The following is a 20,307-nucleotide window of genomic DNA, read 5'->3' on the forward strand; positions in this document are numbered from 1 at the left end:
TAGCGCTGCACCTCCGACACAACGATGCCGCTATAATCTCCGCCCACGCCTACCAAACATACATGAAGGAACTTCACAGCCGATCCGACCTGCCACGAATCCATCCGACGTCCGCACTCACACCCACACAGCTCCACAAAATCACAGTGCCACCACTAACCACCAGCCGCCAACCCGACCGGCCACCGATTCCTCCGACGTCCGCGTTCTCGCCATAAGTACCCTGCGCTCGTTTAGCATCCTTCACTCCTGAAGACGGACAGTCAACCTGCCCGAAACGTCAAGTAACCTCTCTTCACTTCATCCTGCTACTACTGAAACCATCGCTGCTCAAGCCATATTCAGCTCATCTCATCTGGTTTACAGTCCTTTTCAGGACTTCACTCTCTTTCAAGAAAAGAATACTTCTAATTCCCTCTTTTCATCCTTTCTCGTTTTTCCATTTCAATCTTTCTGCCTGTATTTCCTTCCCTTCTTCATATTACACATGATGAACTGTAAACCTTCTACACATTATAAAACTCCACCATGCAAACCTACAAAGATCGTCGAACTCAGATTAGGTGCTGTTACCCTAACTTAATTATTTTAACTTTAGCTAACCAAAACTAATAACAAATGTTTTTAAAAGCTAACAGAAATTAGCAAATATGTGTACCCAATATAACCATCAATTCAATCTAGCAAGTGAAAATATGTTAATAAAGAGGCTCTTAATAAATTGTGAAATTTTCAAAACACAAACTTATCAATTTGTTTTTAAAATGGCTGCTTACAAAAAGATCATGCACAATATTTCATGTTACTCTCAAGAGGCATAGGCAATTTGGGAACCATTTACTAGAAATCAAGCACAATCTGAGGGGATTATATAAAAACATGAATTGATAAATGGGACACAGAAATAAAGATACTTCAAAGTACTTTTCAAAGTCACTTTTTCAGGATGCTCTTTCCCTACCTTAACTATTACTATTACCCAAGCCCATGAAACCACTTGCACAAGATATACAAAAGAAAAGAAAATAATTTAAAAAAAAATTCCTTAAACACTATTTTTAGTCCAGAACACTTTGGGACACATCTTACTCTCCATGTGGTGCAAGAACTAGCTTCAAATTTTCCTTTCCACTTGAGGAATTCCTCTTCACTGTGCAAAGTGAGCCATGATGTGTCAGTGAAATTAACCTCTGTTTCATCAGTGAATGTCAGATGAATCCATCCAATGCAGCATATGTGATACACATATCCCTCAGGTAAAATATTCTAATGTAAAAAAAAAGAAAACAGGTTTGAAAATAAAAACTTTTTCAGTTTCAATCATGCACATTCATTTAATATTTCACTCTCCCGTAAAAAGTTGTAGAAGCATTCATATAAAGTAAAATGGAAATCTAGCATTATTAGGAAAATGGAGTGAAGTAGATTCGACTATATCGTAGATTAAAGCTGTAGATCTATGTTTTTACTTGATAAATTTTTGATAATTTACAAATACAAAATTGGACATACTGCTACAAACCATCATCAGGCTGTACTTAAAAATGGCTGTCTGATGCCCTCTTGGTTAATAAGGAAAGTTCTCAATAATAATTAGTGAAACCAGCTTTAAACCTCCCTCAAAATAAATTTGATCTAGTATGATTCCAATATAATTCTTCAATTAGATATTTGAAATTTTGTTTAGTGGAGTTAAAAAAAAACTCTTTTTGGAAATGCAACCTTGACTGGGCTTGAGCTTATTTTCATCTTTTCTGCATTTACTTTCCTAAGGAAGAAAACCGTCTTGGATTTCCCATTGGCGTATTATTAACTGACCATGCAAAAGTGACAAAATTGTTCAATTTTAAATGCTTCAATTTATTTGTCTTAACTGACTGGGTAGATGTATAGGTTCTAGACTCTAGGTCTAGATATCTAGATCTATATATTTCAATCAGACAAATCATGTTGTTATGGTGTGCATAATTAAAATTAATATAATTTAGGCAGTTACTTCAATAAATATCAATAATAACAGACTAGACTACTATAGAACCTCGGCTCTAGCAAAGTTTAAGTCTAGATCTACTTTTAGAAGAATCTAGATCTAGATCTACATACCTTAATCCGTTGAGGAATTGATGCACCCTCACATCCACAAGTTTCAGACATGGTAGACCTCTACTGCTGTTACATAACATACGGTCTCAAGAAGCTTGCATGCACACTGACAGTCTATAGCTGGATTCGATCCGTATTCACAGTAGTTGAATTTGCATATCACGCAAAGACGTACCTGATGTGATAGTGGTCTTTATTCAAGATGCTATAAAATTGTGAATTGACAACTGTGATGCATTTGATTATCTGGCATATTGATTTTGATGTTGGCTGGAATACCTGGTACAGGTGTACACTGATGGATCATTGGAAGGTGGGCTTGAACCTTGTTTAGTTTTGTCGGTGCAGCCTGGCGGTTTTGTCCACAACAATGATCACATCCATGTCCTCTAGCTTGTTTACGTCGCAACAACAGGGTGAATGGTGACCTGAGTGTTTGTCCAGTGATACCCCTGTGGGGCATCTTGAGCTTGACATGTGTAATTTTCACCATTGTCCATACAAACAACGACTGTGTCTTCTGGCGGCTTTTGGGTGACATTTCGATATTGATCATGCTGCCATTTAGCATTAAACAGATGCACTGAAAATGGACCAAGTTCTTCGACTAACTCGTCAACGAGATCCTGTACAGTTCCGTCTTTTGTTATCTACATTGTACGCCAAAACTGTCCGTCATGTGTGTTTTTCTCCCACTTCTGCCACTGGATTGGTTTCTCTGACGACTCACTGAGAAAAGATTGGAGATGGCTGGTAACTTGTTGTGTGCCACAGTTGAGACATTCTCTGTCCAAGCACCTCTTCTTCCTGTCCTCACTGCCAGATGTGGGACACAATGTCATGCAGGACGCTTCATACTTGTTGCTGATCTGCAAGTCGGCCTTTCCGTTTGAACACACTAGTTTATTAACGGCTTTCAATTTCAGTTCTACATTCACACAATATTCGCAGAGGCACTCTCGGAACCGATTTTGTGTGTGGGGTAGAACATGCCTCGGTCGTAGTTTCTTAAACTTTGAAAAGCTAACCTTGATCTCTGGAAATGTTTCCCTGAACTGTTTGTATGCGCAGAGAAGTGACACCGCCATGACTCTCCTCCCAATGATGCTACCACCTTCCTTGATGGCACTTCTCACATTGGGGACATCCGCACTGATGTTCCCACGACTGTAAAAGTCCTGGATTGTTTTCACCTGATTAGGTTCCATGACGTCTCTCCTCTGGTCTCGATGTTCTTCCCATCCAGGCTGCTCACAGCAGGCTTTCACTCTACGTTTGATTTTCTTCAATACCCCTATGGATCTGAGCATCTTCTTGCTTTGTTCTTTCACGAGAACAGCATGAGCAATTAGTCTTTTGTTCCTTATGTGTCGTTTACTTCGTGAATCTTTCAATGTTCCCATGGTGGTTGAAATGGAATTGGCCACTAACAATTTTTTACGGCAATCGGGACTCATCATACCAAGTTTATGCTGAATGATTCTTTTTGATGTGGGTGTTTGCTGCTGAATGCTAGCATACAGTACCTCTGCTTTTAGACTTCTGGACCGTGGCAAACTTTTCATTACTTTTTTTTATATCGACGTGTAGTTGAGCGTGCTGGAGCTGGAGAAGGGGGTGGTGGTCCTTCCTGACTAATCACCGGGGTGGCAACATTTTTCTTCACCTTTTTGGCATGGTACCTTTCTCTTTTCTTCTGATTGATGGCACGCTTTTTTTGGGTGGATAAGCTCTCCCTCTAAGCTTTCTTAGCATCTCTCCAAGACTTGCGTTGTTTCTCTGTGTTGTTCCTCGTCCGGTGTCGTCTTTCCTCTTGCCATTTGTCTGTAACGTCGTTGTCGCTCACGTTGCAATTCTTTTGCTCTTTGTTTGGCCTCCTCACTTTGCCTATTTCTGTAGTCCTTGATCCTCGCGTTCTCTTGTTTTCTGAATGCCTTGTATATCTCTTTGCAATTTTTTCTTCTGCTGCGATATTCCCTGTGGTATTCAGCCTTTCCCCGCCGGTTTGATTCCTTGAGTACGATAGGAGGTATTGTCTTCTTTTTTGGTGCTCTTGGACGTAATGCTCTTTTCTCTGCAACAGCTGCACTCTCAGTCTCAGAACCATCCATCTTGCCTGATAAAAAAAAATGTTGAATTGTCTACATATTAATCTAAATTCAGATACACGTGAATAAATAATTCCTTAACCCTAATCCCATTGGGCTTTTTGACGGTCTTGAGTCCATGGGGGGGGGGGCCTTTCCCCCCCCCCAGATCTCGGCACAAATGCACCGATTGACTTGAAAATTGGCACGTTTGTAAAACACCTCGAGAAGAATAAGTAAATCAAATTCTTTTTTTTTAATCGGACATTTAGTTTTTTTTTATATAATTTATTAAATATTTGAATATGCAAATTTTTGTTTCCTGCTCAAATACTTTCGAATAATGTAATTATCCACATCCATGCTTAATATTGTGCTAAATTATATCAAAAATTTGAATATGCAAATTTTTGTTTCCTGCTCAAATACTTTCGAATAATGTAATTATCCACATCCATGCTTAATATTGTGCTAAATTATATCAAAAATTTGCATAAATTTGCATATTTTCTTATTTCTTATGTATTTTATCGTTTTATGTACGCCTCCCCAATTGGATTAGGGTTAAATATATCAAAATTGCCTCAACCCAAACATCTATCATCTAATTCACACACTTTGGGTGTTCACCTCAACCAAATTTGAATTCGGAAGTCACTAAATGGGTTCAAGGAAGATGTAAAGTTTTTGTGTTATTGAACTACACAGCTAACGAACTATGTATGGAACTTAGTCAGTGTGAGAAAGCTCACAATATCTTAACCAAAGAGCTGACCCCTTACATGATTTTTTCTATCATACAACAGCCATACATGTAGCTGTCTTTATGCGTTACTGAGCACACCAAAAAAACTTTTAAAAAATGGCTGGCATATGTAGGCCTATTGTCCCACACATAGCATTCCATGTAAGCTGTCACACACTGCAGCCTGTTGTCAGAGTTATGAACACAAATTTTTGCAGTGAACCACCTTAAAGCACCTCACAAAAATGGAAAATTTATTATGTATTGCGCTGCTGAAGTTAATTTTAATTTCATATTGCATATTTTTCATCAATGATTTCATTGATAGATTTTTCTTTTTACTTGTTTGCGTTCATCACTCGGACGCCGTTGGCTTGAAGTCCTGGTTATGAACACAAATTAGATGACTAAATATAGACTCAGTTTTATGCTAAAAATGTTTAATACTGCACATACTAAACTAATATAGCTTGTTTAAAGTCTATGATGAAAAATAAAATGAAAAAATATTGGTTACCTTCACTGTTGCTCTAAAATATATCAGAGCTTTTTGCGTGCATAACCAGGACATAAATAATTGTTGTCCAAAGTTATGAACACAAATTGTAAAAATAAAATCCTACACACCAGGCCACACATCCAACGCTGTACTAATACGGAAGTTTTAAAATAATTTGTCCCGAAATACCTACTTCAAACTTAAGGAAATAATTCAAACAAATTGATCGCAAAACTGTAAATTTCTCCATTCCATTTACGTACATAACATAAGACGGCAAAACGCCTACGTCTGAGTTATGCACGCAAAGTGGGCTGCAAACTGCGATTAAAATTAAGTCTCGTAAAATAATTTTCCGACATCCCATCTTCAAGAGTGAATCGTTGTGTTATTACACATCGTGGAGAGATATTTTACCGTTTTGACGGCATTCATTTCCAGGGTTTCATAATTTCTGATTGGTATTTGTCAGCTTGTCACGTCTTTGAAAATGTGGACATGATGGATGAAGGCGAAAAAGTACGATACAAAACACTCGATAAAATTATCATCACGATATCAAACAGCAATCACAGCATTGTAATTCGGATAAAAACAGGTTTATATCATACATCTTACCTTCCACTCGACGACTTCTTTTTCTTGGAGCAAAGTGAAGAACGAAAAATAACCAATTCACCACGGCATGCGACCCTCCAATTCAACTCAGTTTGCGTACATAACCCAACTGGTAGGACGAGACACGACCGATACAGATCGCCTGTAGCGTGTGCACTGCGTCGAAGTCGAAAGCTTTCATGCTGATTATAACTAGTGGCAATATACGTTGCCAAACAACGGCATATTTTGACAATTACAAATTTTCGTCTTTTAAAAAATGGTGCGTTTGCGTTCATAACGGGATGGACACAAAAAATAATGAAAAATTTTAGAAATGAATTATGTCGTCGGGAAAAACACAAAACCAAATATATGATCGGTACTGTTTTGCCATTAATTGAAACTCTTCAAATTGGCCACAAATAAGACCCAGATGATTATTCTACCTATATTTTGAGCGGGACAAGTCAGGGCCGGGCCGGAGGACACGAAGCGTTTTGTACGCAAACATATATTTTGGCGGGTAATAAAATCTTTCAAGAAGTCAATCTCACGAAATAAACAAATCGAACACACACTACTGACATTTTCTTATAATTTAATTGGCATTTTGTTAACAGAAAGATATATTTCTTACAGCAGTAAATAAAACAAACTTTGTCATTCCCGTGTGCAACATTTCATACGGCAAAAAACCTTATTTGGTGCCTTAAAAAATTCAATTAAAAATCAGGAAAACAAGTTGGGTTATATTTTCAGGTCATTTCAGCTTATCTTATATTTTCTTCTGAAGATAAAAGTAAGTTTGATGGTTAGGATGATTTTATTTTATTACTGTGAAGATTTAAATTGTCCTATGACAAGGGGTACCCATGATTGGAGCCATGCACATATATTATATAAAATATAAAACAATTAAAACACGAGTAAGTGAATGCAACGTAAAATCAATCTATTGTAAGAAATGTGGGTGGAGTGACGCATAAACGGTTACTAATTTATATATATATTCATAGACTAAAAAAAAGGTGCACAAAGGAATCTTATTTCAGTCAATGGAGAAAGAACTCGCGAAGCTCTCTTCGCCAATAGAGGAATTTGAATACGACAAGCCAACTGTATCATTACCAGTGGTCTGCTTTGTAAGTATTACATCAAGAAAAAAATTTGAGAATAAAATGATTACAAAGAGCACAATAGTAAGGAAATTCATGCAAAATGAATTTTGAGGAATACCCCTCATAACGGATTGTTGAATTCTAAGAAATGATGATCTATCCATCTTAAGGTATTCAACAGCAACAACAACCTTCTTAAGAAGGATAATATAAAAAGTGAATCTGAAAATTTAGGACAATGTATAAATACACATTTGAAGGGGGTATAAGCGTGTCTTTTTCTATAAAATCTATGAGAATACCACCTTTCATTATATATGTTTCTCTATATTTTAAGGGATATCCTCATGTCCTATTTTTAGTACCGTCCCCCACTCGAACCCTTTTCGTGAAAACAATCCGATAATCTTTTTTCCTCTCTTCTGTATGGATGGTCTTAGTCTGTATATATTGCGTACTATTTTAGATACATTTATTGCACGTTTTGAGTTTTGAGATATGAGTTCTCTTAATGCATTGTGGTTGATAACAAGCGAATTTGCATTATTCAAGGTAAAACCTCTTACTTTACAGACGGTATTCCCTACCTTACCTTAAGTTAGTTTTGTAACTATAATTTTTTAGGCCACCACACAGCCATGTGTATTCTTCATTGGTAGCGTCGATTTCATTTGTTAGATACCCCAAATAATCGCCCATTTGGGGTCAGAGGATTCGAGTGAGGGATTTGTTCTAAACACCACGCTGTCCATATCATGGTACAGGAACCTATCCCCAAGCATTTCTAATACAGAATACAACTTCAACCTTGCTAGGGCAGTGATAAAGCTTGCTACGATAATGTTAGTGTAAACATTTTGGTCTACAAACCCCTCGCTGCGTGTGTAATTTATCTGTACCATTTTATTCACAACTGTAATGTCATGAATGGTAACACTGTCATCATTGAAACATTCAAGTAATTCCACAGAGGTTTTTACATACTTGGTGTGACTCAAGTTATTACGTTCGGCGAATTTCCCTCAAAGTACATTCATGATTTGTTTTGAAATGGCGCGTAGGCCTGGATTCTTTACAATATTTTGAGGGTCAAGCAAAATACCTTCGTGTTCGAAGTAGTTTTTCACATATTGTTTTTGCTCTTCCGGTGTTTTCACATCGGATGGATACCCCGATGCCTCCTGCTTTTATTTCATGAAGGCATATCTATGTACCCTGCGAAAAGACAACCCGATTTCGTATATTCTTCATAATGGTTAGATCTCTCAAAATGCCAAACCTCACGCATACGCAGATCATAATAGCTGTTTTCTCTTGCTATCCGAATGTGCACACTTACTTTGATTGAGGGATTCTTCGCATGCCACGCAGAGAGGAAACGCTAATTTATTGAAGGATCAGTAAGGCAGTACAGGGTGGTAGAGGTTTTATGGAAGTGTAATTTCACATTGAATTAGCCCAAATATCTGACCAACAGGTGGGTAATTGTCATGAAGAATGCGCGGGTGACCCAAAGGGTATTATCGACCAAACTTGGGTTGTAGGTGTAGTTCATTTTGAGGTCAACATTAAAGTTTATGGGCAAGACTCTTATTCCATCCCAGTCATTTCACAATGAAGTTTTGATACAATTTTGTTGCATGCCCTCACAAATCACAATATTTCTGGTTATTTTCATAAGTGGGCGAGACATAATATCGCTTATGCCTTGTTTGTTCCTCACAAGGATTTTTGCAAATCCACTGCTAATTGATAGTCGATAACTTACCTTCCTTATTTACATCATTTTCTGCTGCTGCAGCCAAGTTCAGGTTCTTGAGCTCCAATCCTTGCTTGGCAGTCTTGCATATTTCTAGTAGTGGCTCTGCATAATTAGAAAACCCTGCTTATAACTTTTCCTTGATTGGTTCCTCTGTCAGCCTTTCAAACTCTCTGTACATCTAATATAAAGAAGAAGCAGAATACAAGCGAAACTTGGGTTATTTTGGTATTGAAGAAACAGAATGGGCATGTGACACAATCAAGAATTATTTCCAAGGCCATTTATGAATTCTTACTCCTTTGCATCAATGACCCAACTTGACTCCTAGCTTATATCTTTGACCTCACACAAGTTAGAATCAGTGACACTCTAGTTATCTAATGACCACTGCATCAGATTCCCATTGATGAGCAAAAATGTATGAAATTTAAATGAGCCTACATATTGGCCATTTTAAATTCATGTATCAGTTGTTCATATAATTAATTTTGTTGAGCAGTTGACAACTTAAGCGACTGGTTAACATTGTGGTTGATCGATTTAAAAAATTCAAAACTGAGCTGCCTGATCAGTCTTTTTAGATTTATGTTAAGATGAATAAAAAAAAACAACCAGATGCAAAAATGATTAAAGTAACACATTTACCAGCAATTTTTGGTGCGAAATGAAAGTACAAAATTATGCGTGACTCTATCGTGCAAATGGTCTTAAAAGATGCGGAAGATTGGAAGGGACAAAAGTGTTTAAACTTCGCTGCGAGGGCATTTTGCGTTTCAGGTATATTGTGCGAAAGGGGGGGGGGGCGCTCTCACAATGTTAACCAATGTCTTTAAACTTACCTGATCTTGAAGAAAAAGGCAAGTTTACATCTCCTTCATGTATGGTACAGTCCAGTTGCTGTTGATCATACCATTTCGCCTATGAGTTAAAGTGACAGACATGAGATGATATATCATTTCCTTGTCCTGTCTTGTTTTTCTGGATTCAGTCTGGAGCATCTTGACATATGTTCACTGATGGTTCCTTCATCTTCACCCTCAGGGGGCGGAGGTAGGTAGTTTTTGATACCATACATCTGCTTGTTTGCTTGGTCTCGTTTGGATGTAGTTGACTTTGTTTTTTTTCCCATTTGTGCCAACGGATTGTCGCGTTCCTGATGCTTCCTGCAATCTCTAAACTTATTGCTGAGCGACTTCTTCCAATAGCCCTGTAAAAATTAATGAATTTCTAAGCAAACAGCCTGTGTGAATGAAGGAATAAATACACTTAAATGAATTACAAGATGAATTGTAATCATTATCAAACAAAAAATACATTCTCAGCTTGGAACCATGTAACACTAAAGCAGATCATTATGATGTCATATCAAAGGGGAACAGAGAATTTAACAATAATATTTACTCGCACAGGATGTTCAGTGATACTTGATTACTCTTATGACCTAGTTTTATGAACTGTACCAATACAATTTCAGAGTTATGATGGTAATTCAACAAATACCCCGAAATGGCCAAAGTTCATTGACCTTTGATCTTGGTTAGAATGTGACCTGAAACTCGCACAGGATGTTCAGTAATACTTGATGATTACTCTTATGTCCAAGTTTCATGAATCAGATCCATAAACTTTCAAACTAATGATGGTAATTCAACCAAAAATAGAAATATGTGCTGTCTGCTGAAGATATCTTCATAATATACTTGTACAAAAATATGTGCTGCCTACTAAAGATAGCTTGTACATAAATATGTGCTGTCTACTGAAGATAGCTTAATATACTTGTACATAAATATGTGCTGTCTACTGAAGATAGCTTGTACAGAAATATATGCTGTCTACTGAAGAAAGCTTGTACATAAATATATGCTGTCTACTGAAGATAGCTTGTACAGAAATATATGCTGTCTACTGAAGAAAGCTTGTACAGAAATATATGCTGTCTACTGAAGAAAGCTTGTACAGAAATATATGGGTGATTCCATACGTGTCGTACGGGACATTTAGAGAACATTTGACAGTTTTTTTACAAGAAAAACAAAAAAATATTCCAGTAACTAAAGGTGATCATCAAGTACTACCAGAGTGTTAGAAAAACCAAGTCTTAAAATGACTTGAATTCACATCCTGTATAATACAGATTTAAAATAGTAATGTGTCGTACGGACGCAGAAAAAGTGTTTTTTTTCGAAACCTCAAGTTTGTACTCTAAAGTCTGTGAGTTGGACAGATAATTTTCATAGAAACTGAACTCTGATATTCAATTACCCAAGAATAAACACATCTATGAAAGAAAGCAAAATAAACATTCATGAATAAATAAAGCAAATTACAATTTTCGAGAACATTGTGGCGTACGGGACACTCAAAATGTGTCGTACGGGACATCTCTAAATTGAAGCCAAACTTTCTTACTTTATGTCTCTTTGACTTCTTCAATCACTTTATTTGGCTGATGATAATGATAATCCTATCAAACTAAAGACATTCATTATGTTAGAAACCGCTATTGGCTGAATATTTCTGTCAATATATCATAAACAAAATAATGTGTCGTACGGGACACTTGTGTGTCGTACGGGACACTTGTGTGTTGTACAGGCACTTGCGTGTTGTACTGGGCAGCCTGAATAAAACAATGAACTTTTTATCAATCAGAAGGGGAACATTGCCCCTAAATTCTTCCTTTTTAATGAAAAGTCTTTTAATAAGTAGTCATTCAGGACAATATAATTAAGTAACCTCAATATATACAATCGGGAGCAATATGTTATCATTATTTTTTTCATGATGGGAAATGTACAAGGGTTCACAGCATTTTTACGAGCTGAAAAACCTGAGGTTTTGTGTGAAGTTATATTTTAGTGAATTAATTGATGATTTCCAATACACTATTTAAACAATGAATGAATAAAACTGTTTGTGTAAATTATGGGGCTAAAATGTTATAATTTTTCATATAAAATGTATATATACATGATATATGTCACAACTTTCACTTGTAATTCCACAAAATATTTTTTTCTAAAGAAATGCGGTTCTACTTTTTCAAACCTTTCTGCATTTCATGAAACCATATGGTTTGTCTTATTTTCCAGATTTTTTTTTGAACAACTTGAAAAAAGTAAGGAGTTTCAATACTGTATATAAAAAATTGTGATCATCCAGGGAAGTCCAAATAGTTGATTGATATGTAATTTTGTTTTTACGTCTTATAATAATTCCTAATTAGCATGCAAGAGGAAGACATCTTCCAGGTTAGGGTGAATCAATTATAAAGGTATTCTTTTCATGCTCAGTGACAAAGAAATTAACCTGCTCTGACGAGTGAAAATCACCAGTTTAGTTGAAGGGATTCACAAAAGAATACACCTACATGAAATCAATTAAAATGGTTAGAATCACCTATTTCATGTTCTATGGAGATTAAAAAAGTATTTTTTCAGTTCACTTTATGTCAAATCAGTTACTTGAATTAAAATAGGCCTACTACTTATAGTTTCTGAATCCAAATCCTGCAATTAAATGCATTATATATTGTGTGTCGCACGGGACATGTCCCGTACGACACAGTGTGTGTCGTACGGGACAACTTTTAATAGGACAATTATTGAAAAATGAAGGGCAGTAATTAGATCTTTATGGGATAAATCGATCACCCATGGGTCAAAGAAAGAGAAACTGATATTATGAAATTGCATCATCAAAAATAAAATTGTAGGAAAAACTTTTGCATTTTCATGTGTCGTACGGGACATTGCCAAAAATAGGTTCGGAAAAATCAGGGCTGCCCCTATTATGGATCATGAAAATGTTGTAGACATTATTTGGAACCATCAATGATATATTATTCCATTGACCTGCAATATTTTCAATCTTCTCGTGCTTTGCCAATAATTGTTTCAGGCAGTGTTTGTATTTGACTATTTAATTAGCAAAGTTATTGAAAATTGAAAATTCCATTGTTCCCCCCAAAAAAACTATATCTGACTTCACTTTTGGTTAAAACTCATAATTTTCATAAAATTTAGGTATCATAGTAAAATATTACACTACTTATGACTTATTGAAAGCATGTTTAAATGTATGATATTTTTGAAGTTCTAGTGTGGAATCGCCCATATGCTGTCTACTGAAGAAAGCTTGTTCAGAAGTATATGCTGTCTACCGAAGAAAGCTTGGACAGAAATATATGCTTTCTACTGAAGAAAGCTTGTACAGAAATATGTGCTGTCTACTGAAGATAGCTTGTTCAGAAGTATATGCTGTCTACTGAAGAAAGCTTGTAAATAAATATGTGCTGTCTACTGAAGATAGCTTGTTCAGAAGTATATGCTGTCTACTGAAGAAAGCTTGTAAATAAATATGTGCTGTCTACTGAAGAAAGCTTGTACATAAATATATGCTGTCTACTGAAGATAGCTTGTTCAGAAGTATATGCTGTCTACTGAAGAAAGCTTGTACATAAATATGTGCTGTCTACGGAAGATAGCTTGTTGAGAAGTATATGCTGTCTACTGAAGAAAGCTTGTACATAAATATATGCTGTCTACTGAAGATAGCTTGTTCAGAAGTATATGCTGTCTACTGAAGAAAGCTTGTACATACATATGTGCTGTCTACTGAAGAAAGCTTGTACATAAATATATGCTGTCTACAGAAATATATGCTGTCTACTGAAAAAAGCTTGTACAGAAATATATGCTGTCTACTGAAGAAAGCTTAATACACCTGTACCAAATATATGTTTTCTACTCAAGATTGCTTAATATAATTCTACCAAAAAATATGTGCTGTCTACTGAAGATTGCTTGTACATAAATATGTGCTGTCTACTTTAGATAGATTGTACAGCAATATGTGCTGACAACTGGCACTCCATAAAAGTCTGGTCTAAATTCAGCCAGGTTTAACTTAAGCATGGCTATCAGAATACCACCCAAGAAGTTTAACACTGTCTTTTCCTGCTTGTCTGTAGTGAATAATGCTTTTGCAATAATAATCCACACATACTCAGTTAAGGTTTCTTCAACCCTCAAATCTTCAACCGGACTTAAAAAGTTGGATTGCAATAATCATAGATTGCAATAATCATTTTTTGTTGTTGTTGTAAACAAACATATATGTTTTCTTATCTTATACTATTTTGTATGTTAGACATGTTATTTTATATGCCAACGTCATCTGAACTTTTATATGTGATCCATTATATCATGAATGTTTCGTTATGTGTATTTTGATGAAAATGATCAATAAAACATGAATTACAAAAAAAATAATCATAGTAAATGTGTAACATCTTTTGTCATTTAAAATTTACACCATATAAGTATTGTCTTTTTATATCATATGTTTTTCAACAGTTCCATCAGTCTTGATTAGACTTTGCCCTTGAAGAATCTCACAGCATGCTTTCAGGCTATGGCCAATTTTGAAAGCAATACTAGTGATGGGGTAGAACTGACTTTATGCCTTGATTCCTGCTGCCAGCCTTGTAGACTTTACAATTTCCATAAATTTTTAAGCACACTTGCACGGTCAGCATTTGCCTTCCCATCATTATTTCCTCTACTACTGCATTATTGTGGCAATCTCTCTCAACCTTTGCCTGATGCACGAGTCTTGATCTTATCATGACTATGTTTCTCTGTTAACACTTCAGCAAATGCCATTATCAGTTTGTCTGATCAGACAAGTCTGGTAACTATCATTCTTCATATATGGTAGAATTTCTTGTAAGGATCAGCCTTCTCGCTACATGTATGTAGCTCTTATTGTCTCTCCTATTCTTTGCTGGAAGCATAGGATCATGTTCATGATCTGATTTCAAACAGCATTTGTGTTTCCACAGCTCAGATTTCACAATAAATCAGTAACACTAATAACATTTCAAGTATTCCTTTTCATCACTCACTGATCCAGGACGATACACGGCAATGAGTTCTCCTTCCCCTTTATCTAGGACTGATACTTCATAATTGTTGTGTATTTATAGGGTTCTTTATAGGGAACATCCAGTAATCAGTCTCGAAGACTACAACTGTGTTTGATCAACGTTCATCTTTAATACGCACAAACTCTGGATTCACACTACATCAAGTTCGTATAACACGGAGTTCAATGAGTAACTATGTCGTTACTACGCTATCTATGAAGTGCCAACTGTATCAATGCAATATGTATATCTAACATTTCTCTCCCCTCCTAATATAAAAGTTGTATACCTGTGGTATAAAGAAATATGCATTTCATACATATTAATATGTAATTCTGTCACTTGTAATTCACCTTAAAATAACAAAAACATGATAATTGAACCATTACTACCAATTATTCAATGTATCATACTATTGGTTTACCCATGTCCGTTTTCGATAGTAGAATAAACATTCTTTACTGTAATACCTTCACATATCCAAGTATAAATATTATTCTGTAATGAAACCAAGTCTGTCAAATTTACATTTTTGTGAGTTTAACTGTGTAATAAAATATCACTCAACCAAAGTAACTGTTCGTTTTGGGTAATTATTTGTGTTTGCTTCTCTAGTACTTATAAATTTTTAACATATGCATCTCTCATATTTAATGAGTTTGTTAATGTTAAATCTCCAAAGAACCTACTTTTCCATGGTTCATGGTAAAAACTGAACATATTATCTCCAAAGAAAATAAGTTAATGCTACTGTTTGTAATAGTTAACCTTTAACATCAATATGCAAAATAAACAAAACAACTGGTCACAGACTTTTGTGACACCTTTGAACACCAGATGCAATGACACCAATAAATCTTTAACTCACATAGTTTCAACAAGTCTACTGGGTTGCTTTCTTACCCTGTCAGATCTTCTCAACCTGAAGCTGTCAGGTTTGGGAAAATCCACCTGATTCCCATTTGTTTCATTTTCCATACTACCCATTCGTTGAGATGGTTCTAGCATAGACAAATCTGCCCTAGTTTGAGGCTCCCTGGTACCAATACCTATTGGATCTCTACCAACATCATTGTATCTACTCTGTAACTTTTCTATCTCTGTATCTAAGTCAAACTCTGTACCTGGAGTTTCAGTCTCTCCATCTTCCTTTACTAATCTAGGCAACAATTGATCTACATGTCTTCGCCATACCCCTTTCTCAACCTGTACTTTGTATCCTAAAGGACCTTCCCTGTCTACTATTTGACCTGGTACCCATCTAATCCTTCCTACATAATCACGGGCCAAAACATGGTCACCTATCTCAAATTTTCGCAATCTATTGGTCTTCCTGTGTGTTTCTCTCTGCATGGTTTGCTCGTGTAATTGGCTCGCAAACCTTCTTGTGACGTTAGGGCGGAGGTTATCCAACCTACTACGCAAAGGTCTATTCAAGAACAACGCTGCGGGAGATTCGCCCGTAACCGAATGTGCGGCATTCCGGTATGCCAAAAGAAATCTGTCCAATCTCGACTGAACATTTCCTGCGTCTGATTTGGATGCTCTCAGTGCTTGTTTCACTGATTGTATGAAACGCTCGGCCTGCCCATTTGTACTCGGATGATAGGGCGCGCTTCGCTTATGCACTATTCCATTCAACTTCATGAATTCTGTGAATTCCGCGGATGTAAACTGTGGACCATTGTCCGATACTAGGATCTGTGGTAGTCCAAATCTTGCAAATATGCTTCTCAATGCTTCAATGGTTTTCTCGGTAGTAATATTTGGCATAATAGTCACCTCTGGCCATTTACTATATGCATCAACAACAATCATGAACATCAGTCCTTCCAAGGGACCCGCAAAATCTACATGAATCCTCTCCATAGGCCGCGTTGCTGGGATCCATGGATGCAATGGACTTGGCGATGGTTGCTTCTGAACCACCTGACATGTTTGACATTGCTTCGCCGCATCTTCAATTTGCGCATCAATGCCAGGCCACCATACATGGCTGCGCGCAATGGCCTTCATTTTGACTACGCCTAAGTGCCCTTCATGTACTTCTTGCAAAACTGCACTGCGCATTTTCAGTGGTACCACGATTCGCATTCCCCATAACAAAATTCCTTTTTCTATGGTAATCTCGAATCTGCGCCCATAGAAGCCTTGCAGATCTTTGTCTGCTTCCGGTAACCGCTTAGGCCACCCATCTAGAGAATAGCGCATTACTCTCGACAGTGTCTTGTCCTTGCGCGTCGCGTTGCGCAATTCCTCATAACTCATCGGTAAAGCATCTACGTGACAGATAGCTACATTTTCCGGTTCTTGAACATCCGGTTCTTCCTTTCTGTCAGGTAACCGTGAAAAACAATCGGCATTGGCATTCGCTTGGGATGTACGATATCGAATATCATAATCAAAGCCTGCCAGGTACATCGCCCATCGCTGCATCCGTTTGGCTGCTAGAGCAGGCAAGCTCTTGTACGGTCCGAATATAGCTGTGAGTGGCTTATTGTCAGTCACCAGTGTGAACTTACGACCGAATATATACATGTGGAATCTTCTAAGTGCGAACACTATCGCCAACGCTTCTCTCTCTATTTGCGGATAATTGCGTTCTGCCTTTGTCAACGCACGTGAGGCAAACATGACTGGCCTTTCCTCACCACTCGCATAAATTTGCGATAGAACCGCCCCTATTCCTATCGGACTGGCATCCGTGGCAACCGTCATCGGTAAAGTCGGATCAAAATGTGCAAGAAATCCCGATGATTTCAACAATGACTTGGAGCGTAGAAATGCTCGCTCTGCTTCGATATTCCACACAAATTTTCGTTCTGACTTCAATAAGTCTGTAAGCGGCGCGATTTCGTGGGCCAAATTAGGTATGAACTTCCTGTAATAGTTCAATAGGCCTAAATAAGACCTCAACTCTGAAACACTTTGTGGTCTTTCTAGCTCCTCGAGCTTCTTCATTTTGTCGGGGGTCTTATGTACTCCGCTCCTATCAATGACATGCCCCAAAAACTCAATCGATTCTTGCGCAAACCTGCATTTCTCCTGCCTTAGAGTGAGATTTCTCTCTTCTAAGCGCGTGAGCACTTTGTCTAGATTCTCGTAGTGCTCTAGCTCAGTACGACCGGTTACTAAAATGTCGTCTAGGTATACTTGGACACCCGGGAGTCCTTGCAAAACTTGTTCAATCGTCTGCTGCCAAATACTCGGTGCACTGGTAATTCCAAACACGAGTCGATTCTGTTGAAACAGACCCTTGTGGGTTGAGAGTATCAAATACTTCTTTGACTCTTCATCGAGTTCCAACTGATTGTACGCATGTGCCAAGTCTAACTTCGAAAAGAGGACCCCTCCATTCAAATTCGCTAGAATATCTTCGACATTGATATTTGGAGGAGGTACCGGTTCGAGATTTGGATTCACTGTGGTCTTATAGTTACCGCAAATTCGTACGCTACCGTCTTTCTTGGGCACGGCCACTATGCCTGTGCTCCATTGGCTGTGCTCCACCTGGGTAAGTACGCCATTTTCTTGCAAGCGCGTCAATTCTTTTTCCACTGCTCCCTTCATCGCATAAGGTACCCGAAACGGTTTTGTTACGACCGGCTGTGCATCTTCGCGTACTGTGATATGCGCCTTGACTTTTGTCAGATGGCCTAGCCGCTGCTCAAACAAGCGATCATGTTTGCCCAAAATCTTATCTAAGCTATGCACTGCCGTAACTGCCTCAGTACTTCGCGAACTATAACTAGTACTTCTACCAGACTGAGAGATTATTGCAGCCCAGTCTAACTCTATACAACTCAACCAATCTCTGCCGAATAACACAAACTCGGTGTCTACAACGTACAACATCAAACTACCTCTGAAGCTCCCATATTTTACTTCTACCTCTATCTTACCTCGAGGTACAGTCTCACCTGGACTTATTGACACGAACACCTTTACACTAGACTCTAGAGGAATATGAGTAAAATACTGCATATACATGCTGTACGGAATTATACTAACACCTGAACCAGTGTCCAACTCCATAGCGATCTTGTGACCCTCTATCTCTACCTCTACTATTATTGGGGGTGGGGCATTACCCTCTGAATTACCAACTGAGTGAACCTCATTCTTGAACATAGTAGTACGATCATAATCCTCATTATGGCCAGTGTGCCTATCATCATACCTATCATACTCTTCTTGTGTTTCATTTGCACCAACCTTCTTAACACTACTTCTCTTAACGTCTCTCTTTTGATTACTGTCTCTGTCTTTCTTTACATCAAATTTATACTTTTCACAGTCTTTGCTCCTGCATTTTCTAGCAATATGCCCCTTCTTTCCACATTTTCTGCACTGTCCTCGGAAGCTGCACCCTTTCGCCAAATGTCCTTGCTGTCCGCAACGAAAACACTCAAAGTCCTTGTGCTGGTTCTGCTGTCTTCCTGTTCCAGACCTCTTAGACAGGTGCGATGCGCCGGGATTGCCCTGACGCGCGCCGGGATAACCCTGGCGCTGGCCGGGATTGCCCTGACCAGAAAACATTGATCCTGCTCTCCTCCTCTGATCAGCTACTGCGTGCACAGAAACACCATCTGACCCCGTTCTCATAGCTTTCGCTTCTCCCAGCGTGACCTCACGATCCAGGGCAAAAGACACAGCATCCTGGAATGACAAGTTGGGGTTCTCTGCTGACCTTTCCATCAACTTTAAGGCTGTTCCTTCATCCTTAATTCCGCTGATAAACCTATCACGAAGCTGTTCATCGAGCTTATCAGCAAACTCACAATTCAGACTCAAATGTTTCAGCTGCACAACATAGTCTTTCGTAGACTCTCCCTGTGCCTGATCCCTTCGGATAAACTTTCGTCTTTCCGCTACAGTAATCGGTGTCTTCTTATAATGTCTGCGTAATACTGCTTTCAGCTCATGGTACGATTGATCTGCCGGCTTAGCTGGGGCTAACAAATCCCTAGCTCTCTTATAAACATCTGCTCCTAACGCATTCAGAAACACTGCCACCACCTTCCTCTCCAACGCTCTCTCCGCCGGAGTCTGCTGGGCGCCGCCCGGTGCAGTCGCCTGTGGGACCTCGTAGCCGTGCGCTACCAAATGAAGCTCAAAGCGTTCGATATAACAATCAAAGTCCTCGTCCCCCAACTGTCCGAAATTACTCACATTTGCCATCATGACATTCCCCAACCAACTCGTCGCCAAACTGTTGTGTATTTATAGGGTTCTTTATAGGGAACATCCAGTAATCAGTCTCGAAGACTACAACTGTGTTTGATCAACGTTCATCTTTAATACGCACAAACTCTGGATTCACACTACATCAAGTTCGTATAACACGGAGTTCAATGAGTAACTATGTCGTTACTACGCTATCTATGAAGTGCCAACTGTATCAATGCAATATGTATATCTAACAATAATGGTAACTTCTGTGGTTCCTCATGAATGTTAA

At 38.0% G+C, this 20,307-nt stretch overlaps 1 protein-coding gene across 1 annotated transcript; it reads right to left on the reverse strand.

Moving 5' to 3' along the window:
* Nucleotides 1–3,922: 3,922 nt before the first annotated feature.
* On the reverse strand, nucleotides 3,923–18,489 carry LOC135156370 (uncharacterized protein K02A2.6-like). The gene is made up of 2 exons (XM_064108695.1): nucleotides 6,053–18,489; nucleotides 3,923–4,219 (listed from the first exon to the last, which is right to left on the reverse strand). The coding sequence occupies exon 1, from the start codon at nucleotides 18,414–18,416 to the stop codon at nucleotides 15,711–15,713; it is 2,706 nt and encodes a 901-aa protein (XP_063964765.1). The 5' UTR covers nucleotides 18,417–18,489; the 3' UTR covers nucleotides 3,923–4,219; nucleotides 6,053–15,710.
* Nucleotides 18,490–20,307: the final 1,818 nt, after the last annotated feature.

The sequence above is a fragment of the Lytechinus pictus genome, chromosome 2, assembly GCF_037042905.1.
Source record: "Lytechinus pictus isolate F3 Inbred chromosome 2, Lp3.0, whole genome shotgun sequence".
NCBI lineage: Eukaryota > Metazoa > Echinodermata > Echinoidea > Temnopleuroida > Toxopneustidae > Lytechinus > Lytechinus pictus.

What these genes read in the sequence shown, in the direction of transcription:
- LOC135156370 (XM_064108695.1), bottom strand. Translation starts at nt 18,416, where the DNA reads ATGAAGGGAGCAGTGGAAAAAGAATTGACGCGCTTGCAAGAAAATGGC.